Source organism: Kogia breviceps, chromosome 8 (genome assembly GCF_026419965.1).
Source record: "Kogia breviceps isolate mKogBre1 chromosome 8, mKogBre1 haplotype 1, whole genome shotgun sequence".
Taxonomy (NCBI): Eukaryota; Metazoa; Chordata; class Mammalia; order Artiodactyla; family Physeteridae; genus Kogia; species Kogia breviceps.
The window spans coordinates 117,407,918-117,427,334 of NC_081317.1; the positions used below are offsets into that span (position 1 = coordinate 117,407,918).

Below are 19,417 nucleotides of genomic sequence, written 5' to 3' on the forward strand. Positions count from 1 at the left end.
TTACAACAGTTTTGCTGTTTATTCTTTACCAAGGTGAAACCACAAAAGATTTAAGTATAGCTGTTCAAATGATGAAAAGGATCTACTCCGTGATGGAAAAATACCCAGCACTTTTGCAAGAGGCAGATCGGCAGCTCATAGCCAGATGCCTTAGGTATTTAGGATTTGAGAAATTGGCAAGTTCTTTGCATCCAACGCAGGTAATGTTTTCAGAATAGCTCCATTCTAATAGAGTAATTATTAGGTGCACCTCAAGTGTCTTGTAAACACAGTTACCTGTTTTTTTTTTTTTTTTTTTTTTTTTTACTGAAAATATTTACTCCAAGTTTATAATCATTATTAGTAATCCAGCTCCCCCAACTTGAACTAACCTAGAATTAGAAAATTTTACAAAAGCTTCTCTGGACAAAAATGCCAGATAGTCTCCTGCAGACCCTTAAAACTAATCCTGTGTTTAATTCTAGCAAAACATTTAAAAACTATATTGCAACTGTTCAGTTGTCTTGATATCAGATTGTAGCTCAAGTGCCGTGATGGATATCTGAAAATCTTGATGTCTGCTACTTACTTTTAGTTAAGATAATGATTTAGGTGGTAAGAGATTTCTTCAATAAATATTGCAAAATTTGAAAGATGGTAAAATGCTTTTCTCATAAAAATTAGTTTTCAGTTATTTTATTTTAAAAAATATTTTTAATCATTTAAAGGATGTTATAATTTAAAATCACTTTCAAAATGGACTTGTAAACTCCTGCAGGTCACGGGAAATGACATAAAGGAGAAGAAAAAGAACAAATACTCAGTCGGCATTGGGCCAGCTCGGTTTCAGCTGCAGTACATGGGCCACTATTTGGTACGAGATGAGAGGAAAGATCCAGACCCCAGAGTCCAGGACTTTATTCCTGACACCTGGCAGGTAGTGACTGGATGAAACAAACATTTTTGTATTTTATTATTAAATCTGATCTCAGGAGCTTCTCACGATTCCACACAGCACATTTGGCATGAAATTCTTAATCGTGAGTCATCTCACTTAAAACGGTCATGGGAAATGTCACATGTAGACTTTGTCCCATTTCAAGAAAGTGAATTTTTCGTATCATCCATTTTTCATAAATAGACCATTTTCTTGGAGGTACTCTGATGGATTCACACGTATATCTTTGAAGTTCTGTCTTTGTCATCTGACCGTATCATTATGGAGCAGCCTCCAAGGCTTCCCTGTGTCTGTAGGACATCCTATGTAAATATAGAAACGTGACAGAGGCATTCAAGGAGTTTAAGCAGTAGAGGCGGTGGTTTAGATATTTACAGCCTGTACCCGTGACCATAGGAGCTACTTTTCTATAAATAAATGTAAAATGAATATTGATGGCTATAAAATTAGGAATAAAAGGGTGCGTTTCTGCATTGATTCAACCTTATAAAATTGCCTCGAACCTTATCAGTTAAACCCGCTGACCGATGAAAATGCCATTTCAGAGGTTCAGTCTAACAGATGGGCTTATCAGAATCTGACTTTATCGTCCTTGTGTTGATTTTGCTGGAGTGCCTCAGAAACTCCCTGCCTGCTGTTCAGAGCAGGGGGACCAGGCCCTTCCTTCCTGAAGTGCAGAACACGAAGCAGCTGAGGGCCCTCCGGGTATCTACGCCCCCCTCCACCGCACCTCTTCTGATGTTGCCTTTGCCCTGAGGTGTGGCCCAGAGCGGACCTGGATTCAGCGCGTGCAGGACGGGGCTCTGGGGGGCTTTTCCATCTTCTGCCCATCACACAGGCTAATGATCCTTTGGCTAGTCCTCATTTTTTTTTTTTTTTTTTTTTTTTTTTTTTTTTTTTTTTCCGGTATGCGGGCCTCTCACTGTTGTGGCCTCTCCCATTGCGGAGCACAGGCTCCCGACGCACAGGCTCAGCGGCCATGGCTCACGGGCCCAGCCGCTCCGCGGCACGCGGGATCCTCCCAGACCGGGGCACGAACCCGCGTCCCCTGCATCGGCAGGCGGACTCTCAATCACCGCGCCACCAGGGAAGCCCCTAGTCCTCATTTTGATGAATAAAAGCATAGGCTAAAGGGGTGAGAGGCTGTTTTTTTTTTTTTTTTTTTTTTTTTTGCGGTACGCGGGCCTCTCACTGTTGCGGCCTCTCCCGTTGCGGAGCACAGGCTCCGGACGCGCAGGCTCAGCGGCCACGGCTCACGGGCCCAGCCGCTCCGCGGCACGTGGGATCCTCCCGGACCGGGGCACGAACCCGCATCCCCTGCATCGGCAGGCGGGCTCTCAACCGCTGCGCCGCCAGGGAAGCCCAACAGTCTGTTTTAATGAAGGTCCCACATGCCCTCCAAAGTAGGGGCTGGCATCCTTCTATTTAGAAAGTACAAGATAAGTAGTAAAATGATTAATCATTGCTATTTTTTTTTTCTGTTCAGCTACTTTTTCACCTTACAAAAATACATACTCTTAGATCTTCATTTCTCAGAGCCGTTGTGCACTTAGTCAATGACAAGTAATCAGAAAGAATATCTACCCAAGGACAAGATATTTTGTTCAGGCCCACTCTCCGTTTCCCACACACAAACCCACCTCCAGACGCTCAAAAGCACTGCAGTTGTCTCTTCTGGGAGAGGCCGTGAGTTCTTCACAAGTTCCCGTGTATCTTTTTGGTGTGTTTTCAACTCGCAGCCACTCCTTTGCGGCTCAGAGAATTATGCTGGAAGTGTCTTAAGGTATTTGTTTTGCTAACATGCTTCTCGTGGTGCTGACACAATGGTGCTCTGAACCCTGCAGCGAGAGCTCCTGGACGTCGTGGACAAGAACGAGTCTGCGGTCATAGTGGCCCCCACGTCCTCAGGGAAGACCTACGCCTCCTACTACTGCATGGAGAAGGTGCTACGGGAGGGTGACGATGGGGTGGTCGTGTACGTGGCCCCCACCAAGGTAGGTCCGGGGGCTGGGGGGGGTCATTCAAGTGACTTGAATTTTCTCTTTCACTCCTGAACCTCCTCTTTTAGTTTAATGCACGTGGTCATGTGGTAGATCTAGCTCTCTTTCTTTTTTTTTTCCCGATTTATTTTTTTCCACTTTTATTGAGATAAAACGGACGTGTAACCTGTTAGTTTCGTGTGTACAACCTCATGGTCAATATTTGTATGTATTGTTAAATGATCACCCCCATAATTCTAGTGAACATGAATCACGCATCACCTCATATAGTTATACATTTTTTTCCCTTGTGATGAGAACTTTTAAGATCCACTCTCTTAGAAACTGTCAGGTACACAATACCGCATCGTTAACTGTAGTCACTGCTACATCCCCTACTTATTTATCTTATAACTGGAAGTTTGTACCTTCTGACCCCCTTCACCCGTTCTCCCCACCCCCCTTAGCCCCACCCTAGCCAACCACCAGCCTGTTCTGTTTCCACGCGTCTCACTCTATTTTCTAACCTGCATTTTCTCCTCCCAGTCTGAGAGGCCGAAGTAATACTTGCCTTAGAGCACTGTGAGGCAGAGGTCTGGTCCTGTGATCTTGTCGTTCAGCTTTTTGCTCGAACTGAGAGAAGCGTCCTGACTCTGTTGGGTAATGTCGAGTCTTTAGGAACCCCGCGTTGCCTCTGCCCTTGGTGGGATGCATCCTGTCTGCTCTTGGGCGTCAGTGCATGAGGTGTTTCTCATACCAGGTGGTTTTGCCATATTTCTTCCATGGCTAGAACCACCTAATGCCAGACTTAAATACGGCAAGTATGACCTTTGTCATTTAGGAGAAGGGCTGATTTACAGGAAGTATAAGTTTGCATACCCTCAGGTACAACCCCTTGTTTTTAGTGCAATTACTCTTAAGAAAGGTAGATTTACCTGGGATAACTGTGATTCTACAGATTAAAATCAGATCTCACTCCATTTTAGTTTCTAGGGACATGTGGCGTCGAGTGACGTGGGATCAGCCTCAGAACCAGGCTGATCAACATGATTAGTTGAAATGAGCACTTTCGTTTTGATTGTAGCTTTTTCTTTTTTTTTTTTTTTTTTTGTGGTATGCGGGCCTCTCACTGCTGTGGCCTCTCCCGCTGCGGAGCACAGGCTCCGGACGCGCAGGCTCAGCGGCCACGGCTCACGGGCCCAGCCGCTCCGCGGCACGTGGGATCCTCCCGGACCGGGGCACGAACCCGTGTCTCCTGCATCGGCAGGCGGATTCTCAACCACTGCGCCACCAGGGAAGCCCTGATTGTAGCTTTTTCGTTGTTCATGGTTACGAAAGCAGTAAGTGTTCATAGCAGGAAATTAATAAAATATATCAAGAAAAATTAAGCTTTCTGGAGGTGGAATTGGTAATTCAACACAACACGTATTCCTCTTCTAAACGTCTTAGAACCCAAAGGTTTTAGAAGCCAAATGACTCTTCTAAAAGTTTAAATCCATTTGTATTCCCTCTGACAGTATATGGAAGTATATATATGTATCCTCGTATTTTTTTCCAACATTCCCATGATCTTTAAACATTTTTTGCCATACTGCTAGGTAAAGATTTCCATCTCATAATAAACCTGCACTTCTGTGATCACTGATTGGGGAGCCTTTCTGTACGGTTTCCGGGCAGTGATATTTCTTTAATCATGAACTACTTGCTCATGACATCTGCCCATTTTCTTTTTCTTGTAGTGGAAGGGGATTGCCTTTTTATCGATTGGCCAGAAGTTTGTGTAATAAGTATATTACTTTTTCTCTGTAAAGTATAACCAATATACTCTTGTCATTTTATATCTTTTTGCCATATTGCGGTTATATTAATGATATTTTGTTCATATCTTTGTGTAGTCAGATCTATCGATATTTCCGAGTGTGTTCAAATATATGAAAATAGGTGAAAATGTCCACTTTCTAGTATCTTTATGCTTATGTTTTAAGGTTTACATTTTAATCTAGGTGAGACTTTCTTGGGCATAGAGTGTGAAATACAGAGATGTGTATGGGTTTGCACACGCTCAGATTCCGCCGGCCACCAGCTGCCTAGTCTGGGGTGTGGGGGTCCCCTGCACACTCGCAGGTAGAGGTCTGGGGATGCCCCAAGTAGGAGAACCACACGTCCATCCTGGCTGCCCTCCTTGGCCATTCTACATAGACTCACGGTTTCTTTCTAAGCCTTGGTCGCCCAGGTATCAGCTGTTTGTTTGTCCTGTGTGGGCAGCATTTCCTGCTCTTTCCCTCTGATGAAGCCGGTTTTTCCCATTTTACATTGGGTTGAGGTTATAAGTGAGGTTCACGCACAGTCACAGAGCTCAGAGACAGCCCGTGGGTCAGGCAGATGGTAGGAGAAAGGGGTGATGAAGCTTCCTGCCCTCCCAGCAGTACGTAGTTTTAGACAGCGCCTGTCGTTCTCGCTCTGAGCTTTCCCCTGTACTTTATTCTGTGATTAATGGATATTTTCCCCTGTCAATCAGGCCCTTGTCAATCAGGTGGCAGCAACCGTTGAGAATCGTTTTAACAAGAATCTGCCCAACGGTGCAGCTCTGTGTGGTGTTTTTACACGGGATTACCGTCATGAGGCTCTAAACTCTCAGGTAGGACACACGCTAATTAATGCATTTGTCACCGAATTATGTGATAGTACTTAGAAGGCTCTTTCAGTAGAAATGCAATATTTTGACAAGGGCGTGTAGAAGTAATTTTCTTGAATTTATAAAAGATGAAGTGGCTTTAGAGAAAATTTAACAGTGTTATTTATATTCCAGAGAGTAAGAAATGGAGCTCATCTTTCTCAAGGACACTTACCTTTTGATTTTGGATTTCAGTTATAGTTCATGGCATCATCTTGGTTTATAAGTGGATCGAAAATGATCTGAAGAAAACCATGTGATAAAAACTGACAAACTCATTTCCATTCAGAATAACTGTTTCTTGACCTTTCTTGATGGGAAGGATACTCATCGTTATTTCAAAATGTTGTATTTATGGATGGACTTCACGGTGTTAAGTTAATCAGACAGTTTCCCTCCTTGTTAAACTCACTGAAAACAGTTACAGCTAAACAGAAAGTGAACACGTGACTATAGCACATTGCATGGTCGATGTGAGATGGGACACCCACATCGCCATTTGTAAGAGCGTCGCTGCCCAGGGGCGGGGCGTGAGGTCCGACAGAGGCCGGCTGTCGGCCCGTGCGCTGCCCCACTTTCGGCGCCCTGGGACTGAGCAGGGCTGGGGCAGAGACGCTGGCCATTTCGGCTGCGTGGGGAGCAGCGCCGACAGCTGCCCCGCGCTCCAGAGTCCAAGCCAGGTGGGCCGAAGTTCACCACCTTCCTCCGCCCCATCCTCTCCCAACTTCCATAGTTGTTCATTTTTAATAGACGGTTTTCAACCTAAACTGAACCTCGGGGGCAGAGTTTGAAGGAATAAACCTGCGACAATGAACTCTTCCTATTGTTATTACCGCGAATGCTCATAAATAAGAATTTAAACTTCAAATCTGATCTTACCATTTTGACCTATAAAAATGGCAGTTTCACAAGATTCAAACGAATATATCATATTCCAGTTAATCAGCAGGTCCATTCAGGAGTTTTAACTCTCTCTTCTATATTCTTAGAACTACATCTGGGTGAAGCAAGTGCTCAAAAGTGTTTGTTTGCATAATGTTCTTGTTTTTAGGTACTTATCACAGTGCCTGCCTGCTTTGAAATTCTGCTGCTAGCTCCGCATCGCCAGGCGTGGGTGAAAAGGATCAGATACGTTATATTTGATGAGGTGGGTTTGGTATTGTTTCTCTGGGTTGAGCTCCTGGTTGCGTAAGCGCCACACTGAAGACATTTGCTGCTTCGGGGCGTTCATCGTCTGCATGGAGTTTCGGTGGCGGAGGACACTGGCTTTCCCTTGTGAGTCCCAGCAGTCTTTGGGCTCCGTTTTCCTGTTCTGGCTCAGGACAGGGTATCTGTGTCTGCGGACCCCTGGTCACCAAAGACAAGGGGGGCTGTCTCTGGTGACCACCGTTTCACAGGAGCAGAACTCACCACCAGGGCATAAGTTTTCCTGGACAGAGATTCCAAAAATCTGATCTCTGATCTCCAAAGCAAAGAGTTTGGGGCTCTAACTATGTCAGTTATGTACCGTATCTTGTCGGTCATGGTCCCAGCGGGAAACAGGTGACACACGCAAAATGGAGGAACTCAAGAAGAGCTTTCTGGGGCTTCCCTGGTGGCGCAGTGGTTGAGAATCCGCCTGCCGATGCAGGGGACGCGGGTTCGTGCCCCGGTCCGGGAGGATCCCACGTGCCGCGGAGCGGCTGGGCCCGTGAGCCGTGGCCGCTGAGCCCGCGCGTCCGGAGCCTGTGCTCCGCAACGGGAGGGGCCGCGACAGTGAGAGGCCCGCGTACCACAAAAAAAAAAAAAAAAAAAAAGAGCTTTTTGCAAAGGTGTGTGGGCGGGGGGACTGTGCCGTTAGTGCAGTAGCCCAGGGCGAGGAGCTTACCCCTCAGCCTAAAGGGACAAGGCAAAGACGTGGTCACTGAGACCCACAGGGAGATTCTGAGTGCGCTGGCCGCTTTGTGAGAGACAGCTGCCTTAGCCAAGGAGCACACCTGGCTCGGGGTAGCCTGCCAGGAAGGCAGCCAATGGCACGAAGACCTCAGCCGCATTCCCTTCAGGTCTCTTGCCCAGGCTCTCCTTTGGCCAAAGCCAATGGAACCAGAGAGCATTGGAGCTCTTTTGCAGTAGCCCCTGTGGGTCCGTTTCCCTGGGCAGAGAGCGCAGGATGGAAAATGGTGGACATTCATAGAGCAAGTGAAGGATATTGAGAAGGTTTTTACAGCAGAATTAAGAATATTTATTCAAAGAGACTTAAAGCATTATAAAAGAATTCTTTTGCTCCAAGGGGTTTTCGGTTTCAAGGGGAAAATGATGATAAGCCTGTATTTCACTTAATTTTTCCCGTTGTAAGCTTGAAGCTACCACGCAAGCTGTGCTTTTGATTGGTTTGAATCTGACTTACTGTGGTTTTTTTTTTTTTTACTGATTCTGTATATGCTACATCTTGAAGGCCTTGAATATTCATATTGAAAAAAAAAATCCAACAGCTTTGTCTTTGCAATCTAGAATCTTGAATTGTACTCTAGTCTCAAAGCTTTGAAATGCTGTGACATGGGGTACCTCAGTTTCCCCAGTTTTATGTCAGGGTAAAGCTGACGGGCTTTGGAGACTGATGTCTATTCTGGCAGAACCAAGGAATTACGAAACCTAAGGTCACCACTCAGAGGACTGGTGTACTGTCTGACTAGGGCAAAGCCAAGTGGGCAGGGGAAGTGTTTTCCTTTTTTAAGTTGTCTGGCTCTGATAATAAGTTCTTTCCAGTTGATTGCCAGGTGCCATAGTTTCATCTGTTTAAAGGAGACCACATTTGAGAATCTTCCCTAAATCGAGTTCCATTTGCTTTATTTGGTCAAAGGACATTCATTAATTCAGCAAATATGTAAGGAGTAGATCTCCACAATGCCAGGCACTGTCGGTGCTGGGAATGCCTAGGGCACGTCACAGAATCATTGGAAAAAAGGGGGTAGACAGCTACGCCTACCCATGACGGTGGCAGCCCGCATCGGTGTCTATGGTGACGAGACGGATCGGTGTGACCCCACTGTGGTGATGGCAGGGAGACAGCAGGGGGACGGACGGCTCTGTGGGTAGGAGAGTTGGTCAAGGAATGAAGCAACGTTCAGTGTGTCTGGAGAAAAGTGAGGGCAGGATGGGAGAGAGGCTTGAATGAAGCTGGAGAGGCGGGTGGGGGGGGGTTACCCCCAGCACAACATGTACGCCCCGTTCAGGAGTTTATATTTTGTTCCACATGCAATGGCAGGATATTGAAGAAATTTACTTGTGGGCGTGGCCTGATGGAATTCATCCTTGAGATGTATCTGTTGGCTGTGATGTGAAGAATTCAGGGTATGGTCTGGGGAGCTGGGAGGGCGGCCAGGAGGGTATCGTGGTTGACTTGGGGGCCGTGGACACGGAGAAAATGCTTAGATCTGAAAGACATTTTGGAAAGTAAGATAAAGAGGAAGTATTGATGGATTGGTTATGGGAATTAAAAGAATTTGTGTCAAGATTTTCTATTGCCTGAATTTGCCAATATTTATGTAAACTTGGCATGGTTGGTTAAAGGTAATTGGAGACCATGTATGATGATTCAAGTCTCCCTGTCTTATTTTCATTCACTGATTTAAAATCAACTGAAAAATTATTTAATTTATTTAAGCTAAACTAAAACAAACAAAAGCAGTTCACCCGTTTCTCCCATGCCCACCTGTTGCAAATACCTATTTGTTCTCTATGTCTTTGAGCTTGTTTTTTTTTTGTGTGTGTATTTTTCTTTTGAGATTTCACACGTGAGATCATTATTTGTCTTTTTATGTCTGATTTATTGATTTATTTCACTTAGCATAATGCCCTTGAGGTCCTTCCATGTTGTCACAAATGGGAAGATCTCCTTCTTTTTTATGGCTGAATAATATTCCATTCTGTATATACATACTACAATTTCCTATCCGCTCATCTTTCAGTGGACACTTAGATTGCTTCCTATCTTGGCTGTTATACATAGTGCTGCAATTAACACAGGGGATGCTTATATCTTTTTGTGTTCTTTGGATAAATACCCCGAAGTGGGATTGCTGGGTCATATGGTAACTCTATTTTTAGTGTTTTGAGGAACCTCCATACTGTTTTCCACAGTGGCTGCACCAATTTACATTCCCACCGACAGTCCACAGGGGTTCCCTTTTCTCCACACCCTCGCCAACACTGGTTATTTGTGTTCTTTTTGACGGTGACCGTTCTGGCAGGTGTGAGTGATAGCTCGTGTGGGTTTGATTTTCATTTCTCGATGGCTGGTGACGTTGAGCGTCTTTTCTTGTGCCTGTTGGCCATCTGTTTGTTTTCTTTGGAAAAATACCTTTTCAGACCTTCTGCCCATTTTTAATGGAGAATTTTTGTCTTTGATAGGTCCACTGTCTTGGTGGAGAAATTGGAGCAGAAGTCTGGGAGCATCTCCTTGTCATGATCCGCTGCCCCTTCCTGGCCCTTTCTGCTACCATCAGCAACCCGGAGCATCTCACCGAGTAGGCATTAGCTTCTAGTCCAGATAGAATGCTTGTCTATTCTGAATGTTTGAATGTCATGCTTTGTCTCTGGGTTCTGGAGAGTTTCATAACTTGCTGGTGAATTTATTACCTTGTCTCTGGATTGGATATTCAAGGAACAGAGTCACCCCTCCTGGCAGGTGCTGAGCAAGGCCACACGCTATAAAGGAAACTCAAGGGTTCTCCCAGCTGGATCTGCAGTTGACTAGGAAATTTCCCCCATATCTCAAAAAAGGTTCACCACAAGTTATCGATTTATGTTTCTTTTTCTTTGTCCTTTACCAAGAAATAAAATTAAAATGGTATAATGACATGCTCTGCCATGGACCTTGAGATTTCTTATGTTGTCCCACTTTGTAGATGTTTAGAAAGATAGTGAAGCCTTATTAGTTGAAAACCCCATATTATTTATTCACTGGGCTAGATTTTTGCCCACTAACAGCAACAATTATAGCAAAGACTCCTATTTGCCAGGTGCTGTTCTAAGTGCTTTGCACATGTTAATTTATTTTAAATGGCCAGCAACCCTTATGATTTATTACTTTCATTACTGCTGTTAAATAGTCTTTTCCGTACTGCTGTTATTATTTCCATTTTAAATGTGGAAAATGAGGCCCAGAGAGATTTTGTGATCCAACCAAGAGCTTCGGCCCATGGTAAGGAGGCTGGGATTCGATCTTAGGTCATCTGGCTCCAGGGCCTATTCCCTTAAGTAATTTTTAAGGCACATAAAATTTTCTTTATTTAAATACTTTAAAATCCTTTCACAGGAAGTGGTTCCATGTTCTGCCTAAATCATAGGTAATTTTAATTTTTAAGGTGGCTACGTTCCGTAAAACAGTACTGGAAACAAACAGACAGTACGATGGGAAAAAATATTGCTTCTTCAAGAAATGCCAGCTGCCGCGCCAGTTCTCGCCAAGACTACTTACTGACGAAGCAGTCGTATAAAGTGAGACTTGGTATGTTTGACATATTCATAGGAATTTTATCTTTTCCTTTCAAGTTATTCCAGCCATTGTGTGTTCATTCATTTGGAAATCCTTGCTCTTCATTTCCAGTGCTCTATGCAGAGAGATACAATGATTTAGAGAAGCACATATGTTCAGTAAACAATCATGACATTTCCTTTGACCATTTTCACCCGTGTGCTGCGCTGACCACGGACCATGTGAGTGATACTTCCGCCATGTTTGTTCTGAGCCACATTGGTGGTTTGTATCATATTGCAAAGCTGCCTGGGCGACACTCATCAGAATTACAGAAGCGATGCTCTGTAACAGATATTGAACCTGAGTTTTAAGAGTAACAGGAATAACTTCATAGTTTTCATGTGCCCCTCAGTGGTGTCTACATCTGCAAAGCTTAAGAATGACTGAACATCTTAACCTGAAGTTTTTGGGGGTCGATTTTCTCTATTCTGTGCCCATTTTCCTTCTTCTCAGCACCCGTGTCCCATCTGTCCACCTCCGAGGACACTAACTCTTCTCTTAATGCAGCTACAACTGTGTGTGGACAGTACCTTGTACGTGTGAGAATCTGTTTGCTGTGAATTAGGTCAAACGAGGAAAAGACGCTTTTCGCTAACATAGCAATCACACGACTTTTTGGTAGTGAATCAGTAAGGTGGAGGCCTTAAGGGGACCTCATTTGACGCACTGGGGTTTGAGTGGGGGAAGATTTCTTAATTTCTCTTGCATATTATTTTTCCTTTTTCCCTCTATTCTCAGGAATGGCCCCTTAGAGCTCTGGCTGCCTCTCAAAGTGATAATTAAGCAATAGTTTGCCTTCCTTCCAAGACTGGATAAGTGAAATATACTCTAAATTCTGTTGTCAGATGAGCCTTCTAAATGGACGATATTTAAGGCACATGGCGTTTTCTTTATTTAAAATATTTGATGTCACAGGGAGTAGTTCCATGTTCTGCCTAAATAATCATCTGGATCAGAAAGCTAACTTAGATAAGTAATTAGTGAGGATAATTCTGATCCTGCCGAGCCTCTGATGGCTTTTCTCTGGAACCGGCAAAGGGCACAGCTCCTTAGCTAGGCTTCCCAGGTCTTCTAGGAACTGGCTCCAAGTCCTTTCTGTTCATCCACTTCATGGATTTTACCTGGAAGCCCTCATGATTTATATAGAAACTGGAGTGTTTCAGCACAGATGCAAAGTGCCCGTTGTCCGGACTCTCTTCACCTTTGATGGTTCTTCTAATGGGAAACCTCTTCAGAATCCTCTGTGACTTCCTTAGCTGGATGGAATCTTCTCTCCATAGCACCTTGTCTATACTTTTCTTGTATGACCACAGTTATCGTCAGCTTGCTGCTGAAGTTCTTTACGTGCTTGTTTTCTTACTAGACTAAGTCCTTGAAGACGAATTTTGTGTCCTTGTAGTTTGTAACTAACCGCTATGTATATACAATTAAAACGTATATTACACAAATGTAGCCAACCCAAATGGAGCACTTACTTTGGGTTCTAAGAATTTTACGTATTTTGTCTCTTTTAACCGCCACCACAATTTTAGGATACGTGATGCACTGATGTTCCCATTTGGCAAGTGAGGGAGGTGGGGCGCAGAGAACTTGCACCACTGAGGAAGGGGTGGGGCTGGGAGGCGGTCCCAGGTAGATCGATTCCAGAGCCTGCCGTCTTATCACTGTGTTCTGAACAACGTGGTGGACGAATGCCTGGGTGAGGGAGTGAGTGAGAATCACTGTATAGCCTTTGGGCTGTGATGCAGTAGCTTCTAACAGCAACGGAGTGAATCCTAGCGATGGTAGTTTTTCCAACAGGATTTTATTATGGCACTTTTTTCCCTTTTGTGTGGCAGTGGCTCTGTCTACACTCTAGAGAAAACTAAAGTGTGGACACAGTTCCTGTGAGCTAACTCGCATCCCCAAACTAGAATAGTGATGCTAACCCACATATTGATATCAAGACTCCTTTCTCTGTCTTTCTCTCCTCTTCTCTTCTCTTTCCACGTTATTTCCTGGCGTTTTTAAGTAGCGGAATATTTTCACAGTCATTTGTTGTGTTTAGATGGTTCAGGGCAGGTTGTCTTTAAACAGCAGTGAGCACGGGCTTTGAGAGAACTTGGCGAGGCGGGCGTTTTGGTCCAAGTGCCTTTCCTGTATCTCAGTACCTATTAATGGAACAACTGGGAAACTGTTCCCTCCCCTCTAACCCCATGTGACCTCTGCAAAGGTCACGCTGCTGCATGCTTCTCCTTCAGGCTCCCGGACGTTGGCAATAGGAATGGGGCTTGGACAGTGTTAAATATTTTTTTTTTTTTTTTTTTTTTTTTGCGGTACATGGGCCTCTCACCGTTGCGGCCTCTCCCGTTGCGGAGCACAGGCTCCGGACGCGCAGGCGCAGCGGCCACGGCTCACGGGCCCAGCCGCTCCGCGGCACGTGGGATCTTCGCGGACCGGGGCTCGAACCCGCGTCCCCTGCATCGGCAGGCGGACTCCCAACCACCGCACCACCGGGGAAGCCCTAAATATGTATTTTGGCAGCTGTGTGTGTGGGATGTTTCCTAAAGCATCAGTGATTAAAAAGCAAGTCGGCCTTTCTGAACAAGGAGATGCTTCCTGATCTTGTGTAGTAGAACTCAGATTGATGTGCAGGAGTGGGTGGTGGCGTGGAAAAGCGTAACGAGCTGTGGCAGCGTCAAGAGAAGAGCCGCCCCCCTTGGGCGTCCGCTCTGGAGCTCTGTCACGGGGGTGGTCCCAGAAGGGAGGGGGGCAGGATGAGAGAGCCGAGGGAGTGCCCACCCTCACGTGAGGCTCCTTTCTGGCGGAGTGGAGAATTATCCGGCCCCCCAGCTGTGGGCTGCGGGGGGTGGGGTGGGAGGACGGTCACAGCCCCAGCAAGTGTGGGGGTAGCCGAGCCACTGGTCTTTTTCACCTGCACGTGGAGCAGTGCTTCCGTCACCTGCGAGGTTGGGGGCGATGTGATTTGACCAAACGACATTGTGGGTAATGCTGTGTGTTCGTAAATGAAGGAGGGTGTGAATCTGTGACCTTTTACGTCTCTTCCTTTTACACGTGGGCTGGCTCAGTTTTGTACCAGCTCGTAAGTTATCGTATAGTGAAGACCAACTGAAGGGAATGCCCAGCTTTTAGCCACGGAGTCGTGAAATTGATTAAGAGCATTAAGACCCGTAGGTTTGGGCATTCATCAGTCACAGCGACAGTTGAGGCATCGATCGCGTGCCAGGCAGTTTACTAGGCCTAGGCCACGTATTACGTACGAACTTAATTCTGACAGCAAATCCGTGGCGAAGGCAGAATTGCCCTCCATGGTAGAAATAAGGACACGCGCAGGCTTTTTTAAAGGCTTAAAAGCCCTAAGAAATCATAAGCATTCTCGTGACCAAAACAGAAGATTTGTGTCTTAAAAATTATGATAGTTCTTGGATTTATTTGATTTTATTTAGGCAAAATAAGTTGCCACTTTTAAGTAGTAATAGTAAGAGAAGAAAATGCTAACATTCCAAAATAATATATTCACATACTATTGGGCAAAATGCCATTTTTTCTGTTCAGTTAGTTCAGTGCTCAGACTGAGATGCTCAACAGTGATTCGGGGAAATCACCTGCATCCTATAGATTTTTACAAGCCTCATCCAAAGCCTGGTTGATTATTTTGATTGAAATGTGTTTGACATAAAACCTTGTGTAAGTTTAAGGGGTGCAGCATGTTGATGTCATACATTTATTTTGCACTGTGTCTGCCACCTGTGTCATCTGAGTCCTCATCTCTTCTTTTTTTTTTTTACACTTTTTTACTTTTTATTATTTAAAAAAATTTATTTATTTATTTTTTGCCTGCGTTGAGTCTTTGTTGCTGCACGCAGGCTTTCTCTAGTTACGGCAAGCGTGGGCTACTGTTCGTTGTGGTGTACGGGCTTCTCATTGCGGTGGCTTCTCTTGTTGCAGAGCATGGGCTCTAGGCGTGCGGGCTCAATAGTTGTGGCGCACGGGCTCAGTAGTTGTGGCTCGCGGGCTCTAGAGCGCAGGCTCAGTAGTTGTGGCTCGCGGGCTCTAGAGCACAGGCTCAGTAGTTGTGGCGCACAGGCTCAGTAGTTGTGGCTCATGGGCTTAGTTGCTCCGCGGCATGTGTCATCTTCTCGGACCAGGGATAGAACCCGTGGCCCCTGCATTGGCAGGCGGATTCTTAACCACTGAGCCACTAGGGAAGCCCCTCATCCCTTTTTTTGTGGTGGGACAATTAAGATCTAGTCTCTTAGCATGTTTGGTGTTCATAACACAGCTTTCTTTTCTGTAATCACCATACTGGGCATTAGCTCTTCAAGACTTATCTATCTACTAGTTTAAAAAGTTTACAAAAGCCCGTACTGATGTATTTATCTTGTTTGCTTTTAGCGCAGTCTGTAAGGTGGCAGGACAGATATTTTGATCCTATATTGTAGATGAGGAACTAGCATTTAGAGGTAGAATTAGAACTAGATCTTCTGATTCAAACTTGATTGCACTTTCCATCCTACCAAACAATTTTTTTTCAGCTGTATTGTTTGGGGTGGCCTTTTTTAGCCCAGAAATTCCAAACGTGAGTTTCATAACTTAGTAGCTGTTTACTAAAACAAGTTCCCTATTGTCAAATAATTTTGGAGAAATCTGGATACTGTAGCCCCTTCTTGGAGATTTAACGTTTCCAGTGAGAACCCTTGAGGAAGCCTATTCCTAGAATAACACCCCCCCCGTCCCCAACTTTTCTTTTGAAGAAAACCTGCCAGCGTCTCAGGGATCATAGTTTCACAGGCAGTGGATTCGTAGCAACAGTGGTTGAATCCAGTAGCATTTACTGCAGTACAGGCTTTGGGCGAACAGGAAGTTTTAATTTATATTTAAAAATATTTGTGGAAAAATAATGACGTGGATATCCAGAAGGCTTAGCAGAGCCGAGTCATAACCTGGGGAGGAGTTTCCTTGAGTGGCGTGAAGGTGACCTTCGAGTTATCATAGGACTTGAGAAAGTCAGACTTGCCCTTTTAGCCTGGCTTGGTGCCCCAAAGCCAGGAATCATATTCATAATTAAATCAGTTCCACTTCCAGCTACAGGCTGGAGGCTGTGTGTTCTTGTCTAAACTGAGTCCACAGATCTTTGAGCCTCCCAGCCCTCATAAGAGAATTGGCTCAGCTGAAAGGTCTTAGGAAATACAAAAACCTTTTGGTGGGCTGTTGGGTTTTCCTCTCTCTTAGTAAATCAGGGACACTCTTGGTTAGTGTTTTGTTTGCGCCGAGCCATTATGGAGCATGTCAGATCAGTGCTGTTTTCAGCGTCTTTGGGTTCACGATAAGGAGGTGATGCTGAGGCAGAGGATGGAACGTCAGATGGAATAGAAGGAATATTAAAGTTTTCAATTTTATTTTAAACATAGATTGAAAAGTTTGGATTCCCTACTGATCTTACCCTTTCACCGCGAGAAATGATCCAGCTTTATGATACCATGTTTGAATTCTGGGAGAGTTGGCCCAGGGCTCAGGTAAATAGTAATTCTGCAATGATTTTGAATGGATCGAAGTGCATGGTAAGTGCTGTTCGCAAAGACAAGCTCTCACTCTTTCTAATCACTTGCATGTGATCTGTGAAAGTTCCTAGTGGACTCTTTCCAAAATAAGGTTTTGCCCCTTCTCTCGACAGCCTTCCTCCCGACGGTCTGTGTTTTCCTGTAACCGGGCGGAACGCGCCCGAGCTCCTGAGCGCGCTTCCTCTTTCACTTTCTGTGATAGGACGGTCCTTTCATCTCCCCTCCTGTGTGCTGGGTCCCGGGTTTCTGTTCCTGCCTTTCTCTCCTCTCACGCCCCTCCCTTCTCTCTGTCCGTCTGCGTTCATCTCCTGTTTGGTTTTTGCTGCACGTTCTGCCTTAAGAGTTCACCACCCCGTTAGGTTTACACACCAGAAATGATGGGGCGATAGAAGTGCAACCTCTACTCTCAAGACGCTTGTAATTCTGTTAATGAGACATATTGCTGAGAAACACGTTTGGATTCTCTTGCATGATTTTATTGAATTTGGGGGTATTCCTTTTCCAGGAGTTGTGTCCGGAGGAATTCGTTCATTTTAAGAATAAAATAGTCATTCAAAAGATGGATACTAGGAAGTACGAAGAGAGCTTAAAGGCCGAGCTGACAGGCTGGGTGAAGAGCGGTCACGTCAAGGAGGTAATTCTCACGCGGCTTCTGGGCGAAGCAGCTCTGTGTTCTTGTCCCCTGAGTTGTGCTGGGCACTCATTACTGTTTTCTGGCTTTTTTAAATCTTCAACTTCCATCGTAGGATTTTCAGTTGAGCGTGAAGTCCAGTGATTCTGAGATAGGCTAGAGAGAGAGACAGGACCTCTGTCCTCGTCTTGTCCTCTGTCCCACCCCCGACGTGTGCTCTGCGTTCTGACGCGTGAGGACAGAGGGGCCGTTTCCACGGTCCTGGTCGTGGATTGGAATCCCGGTGACAGCAGCCGAGAAGAGCTTCTCATCCCTTTCTCTCTTTGGCATCTGGAAAGTTTTTTTTTCTTGTATGATCTTTATTTTCATTTGTAGGAACTATTTTTGTATTACAACCTTACTCCAGGGTCGTATCAGTTACGCATATTTGTTTTAAGTAAGTTGCTGGTCTTTTTATTTTGGAGTTTGCTCTGCTGTCACATATTAAGGTTTCTGATTTTTGGGGTGTGACACATATTAGCGTTTTCTCAGAGTGTTTCCCATTATATTTTGACTTAGATTATCTCCTCCTGCTCCTATATAATTATATTTTATTCCACTTATTCTGTCAAGAAAAACCTTTAAAATGTATTTGTAAGTGATACATGATATAGAGAGAAACTTATATCATGTGTATACATGTTACATGATGTAGAGAGAAACTGATTTACCCCACCTCCTGCCATGTAGTGGAACCAGCATCGCTTACCAAATAATCCTCTTCCTGACTGATTTGTGTTGCCTTAAAAAATTGCATGTTAAATTGCACGTGTGCACGCGCGTGGGTCTTACTGTTTATCTTTTTGTTCTCTCGTATGTGATATATAAATATTGATTTATATATTTCTTTGATGGTTCTTTTGCAGTGTTTTATCTTATACTTGCATTATTTTTGTTTTTGTTACATAGTCTATTAAAGAACCACAGAAATATGGATTGGGTAACTATGAAAGTGTTTTAGCCAGCAGCAGGAATGCATGTCTTCATTTTGCAGAACTTACGATAATTTTCTTTTCACGGCCACAGGCCAGAATGGTCCTGAGGAACCTTCGCCCTCCTTCGGTTGTTAGTTCAGAAAACATGGCACTTATGTTTCCACATCTCGTTGAAAAGCTAAGGCAAATGGAGAAGTTACCTGCGCTGTTTTTTTTGTAAGTCATTTAGTTGGTTTTTGCTTGTGATTTGTATCAGATGCATTCTTTTAAGTAGAGGGAAGTTACACACACTTGACTGTTGTAGTGTTCAATATGATTTTTGGTGCTGTTCTGTTATCAGAGTGCATGTTTAAAACTACACCTTTCTAGTTCAGTTCTTACAAAAATAATTTTACCTGTGCTAGTGCGTATCACCTTCTTTATTTGGTTTTCCTTCTCCATTTCTTCTTCTCCTTTTACTATAAACCAGTGTATTTTTAATTAGGTCTTGTTAATTTTCAGTCAATACCTAGGCTTTTTACAAAAGAGATCGAATGCTTATGCACACAACTACCCCACATAAAATTAAAGTAGCCTTACAATATGCTAGTTTAAGTCCCAAGGCGCCAGGAAGTCTGGACCATATGTCCCTAGGTATTTCCACTTCAAAAGGTATAAAGCCCAGACTCTGGAGACATTTCTGGATTGTAGAGGCCAGTAACCCCTGGGTTTACCTGGCCTCTAGAAAGAAATAGTCACAATCCAAGAAGTTAGGATGGAAACCCCCAATTCTCTCCATCCTGCCTAAAAGAGCAAAATTTTACTGTATGATCTCACTTGTATGTGGAATCTGAAAAAGCCTTACTCATAGAAACAGACAGTAGATTAGTGGCTGCCAGGGACACGGGGTTGAGAGAAAGGGGGAGATGCTGGCCAAAGGTACAGACTTCCAGTTATGTAATGAATCAGTCCTGAGGATCTAATTCCATCATGGTGACTACAGGTAACAATACTGTGTTGCATACTTGAAGGTGGCTAAGAGTAGATTTTAAATGTTCTCACCACAAAAGGAGAAAAGGTGACTTTGTGAGGTGGTGGTTTTGTGAACTAACCTTACTATGGTCATGATTTTGCTCTGTGTGCCTTTATCAGCTTGTCATGTTT

At 44.4% G+C, this 19,417-nt stretch overlaps 1 protein-coding gene across 3 annotated transcripts in view; it reads left to right on the top strand.

Annotated features, from left to right (window-relative positions):
• The window catches only part of DDX60 (DExD/H-box helicase 60), a 103,181-nt gene that overhangs the window by 44,400 nt on the left and 39,364 nt on the right, over positions 1-19,417 (top strand). For all 3 annotated transcript variants that reach the window (XM_067040084.1, XM_067040085.1, XM_067040086.1), the window contains 11 exons: positions 34-200; positions 758-916; positions 2,782-2,931; positions 5,435-5,554; positions 6,642-6,737; positions 9,980-10,095; positions 10,936-11,078; positions 11,178-11,287; positions 16,520-16,624; positions 17,175-17,303; positions 18,366-18,490. In XM_067040084.1, coding sequence (XP_066896185.1) covers positions 34-200; positions 758-916; positions 2,782-2,931; positions 5,435-5,554; positions 6,642-6,737; positions 9,980-10,095; positions 10,936-11,078; positions 11,178-11,287; positions 16,520-16,624; positions 17,175-17,303; positions 18,366-18,490 — 1,420 coding nt within the window. The remainder of the gene's footprint in view (positions 1-33; positions 201-757; positions 917-2,781; positions 2,932-5,434; positions 5,555-6,641; positions 6,738-9,979; positions 10,096-10,935; positions 11,079-11,177; positions 11,288-16,519; positions 16,625-17,174; positions 17,304-18,365; positions 18,491-19,417) is intronic.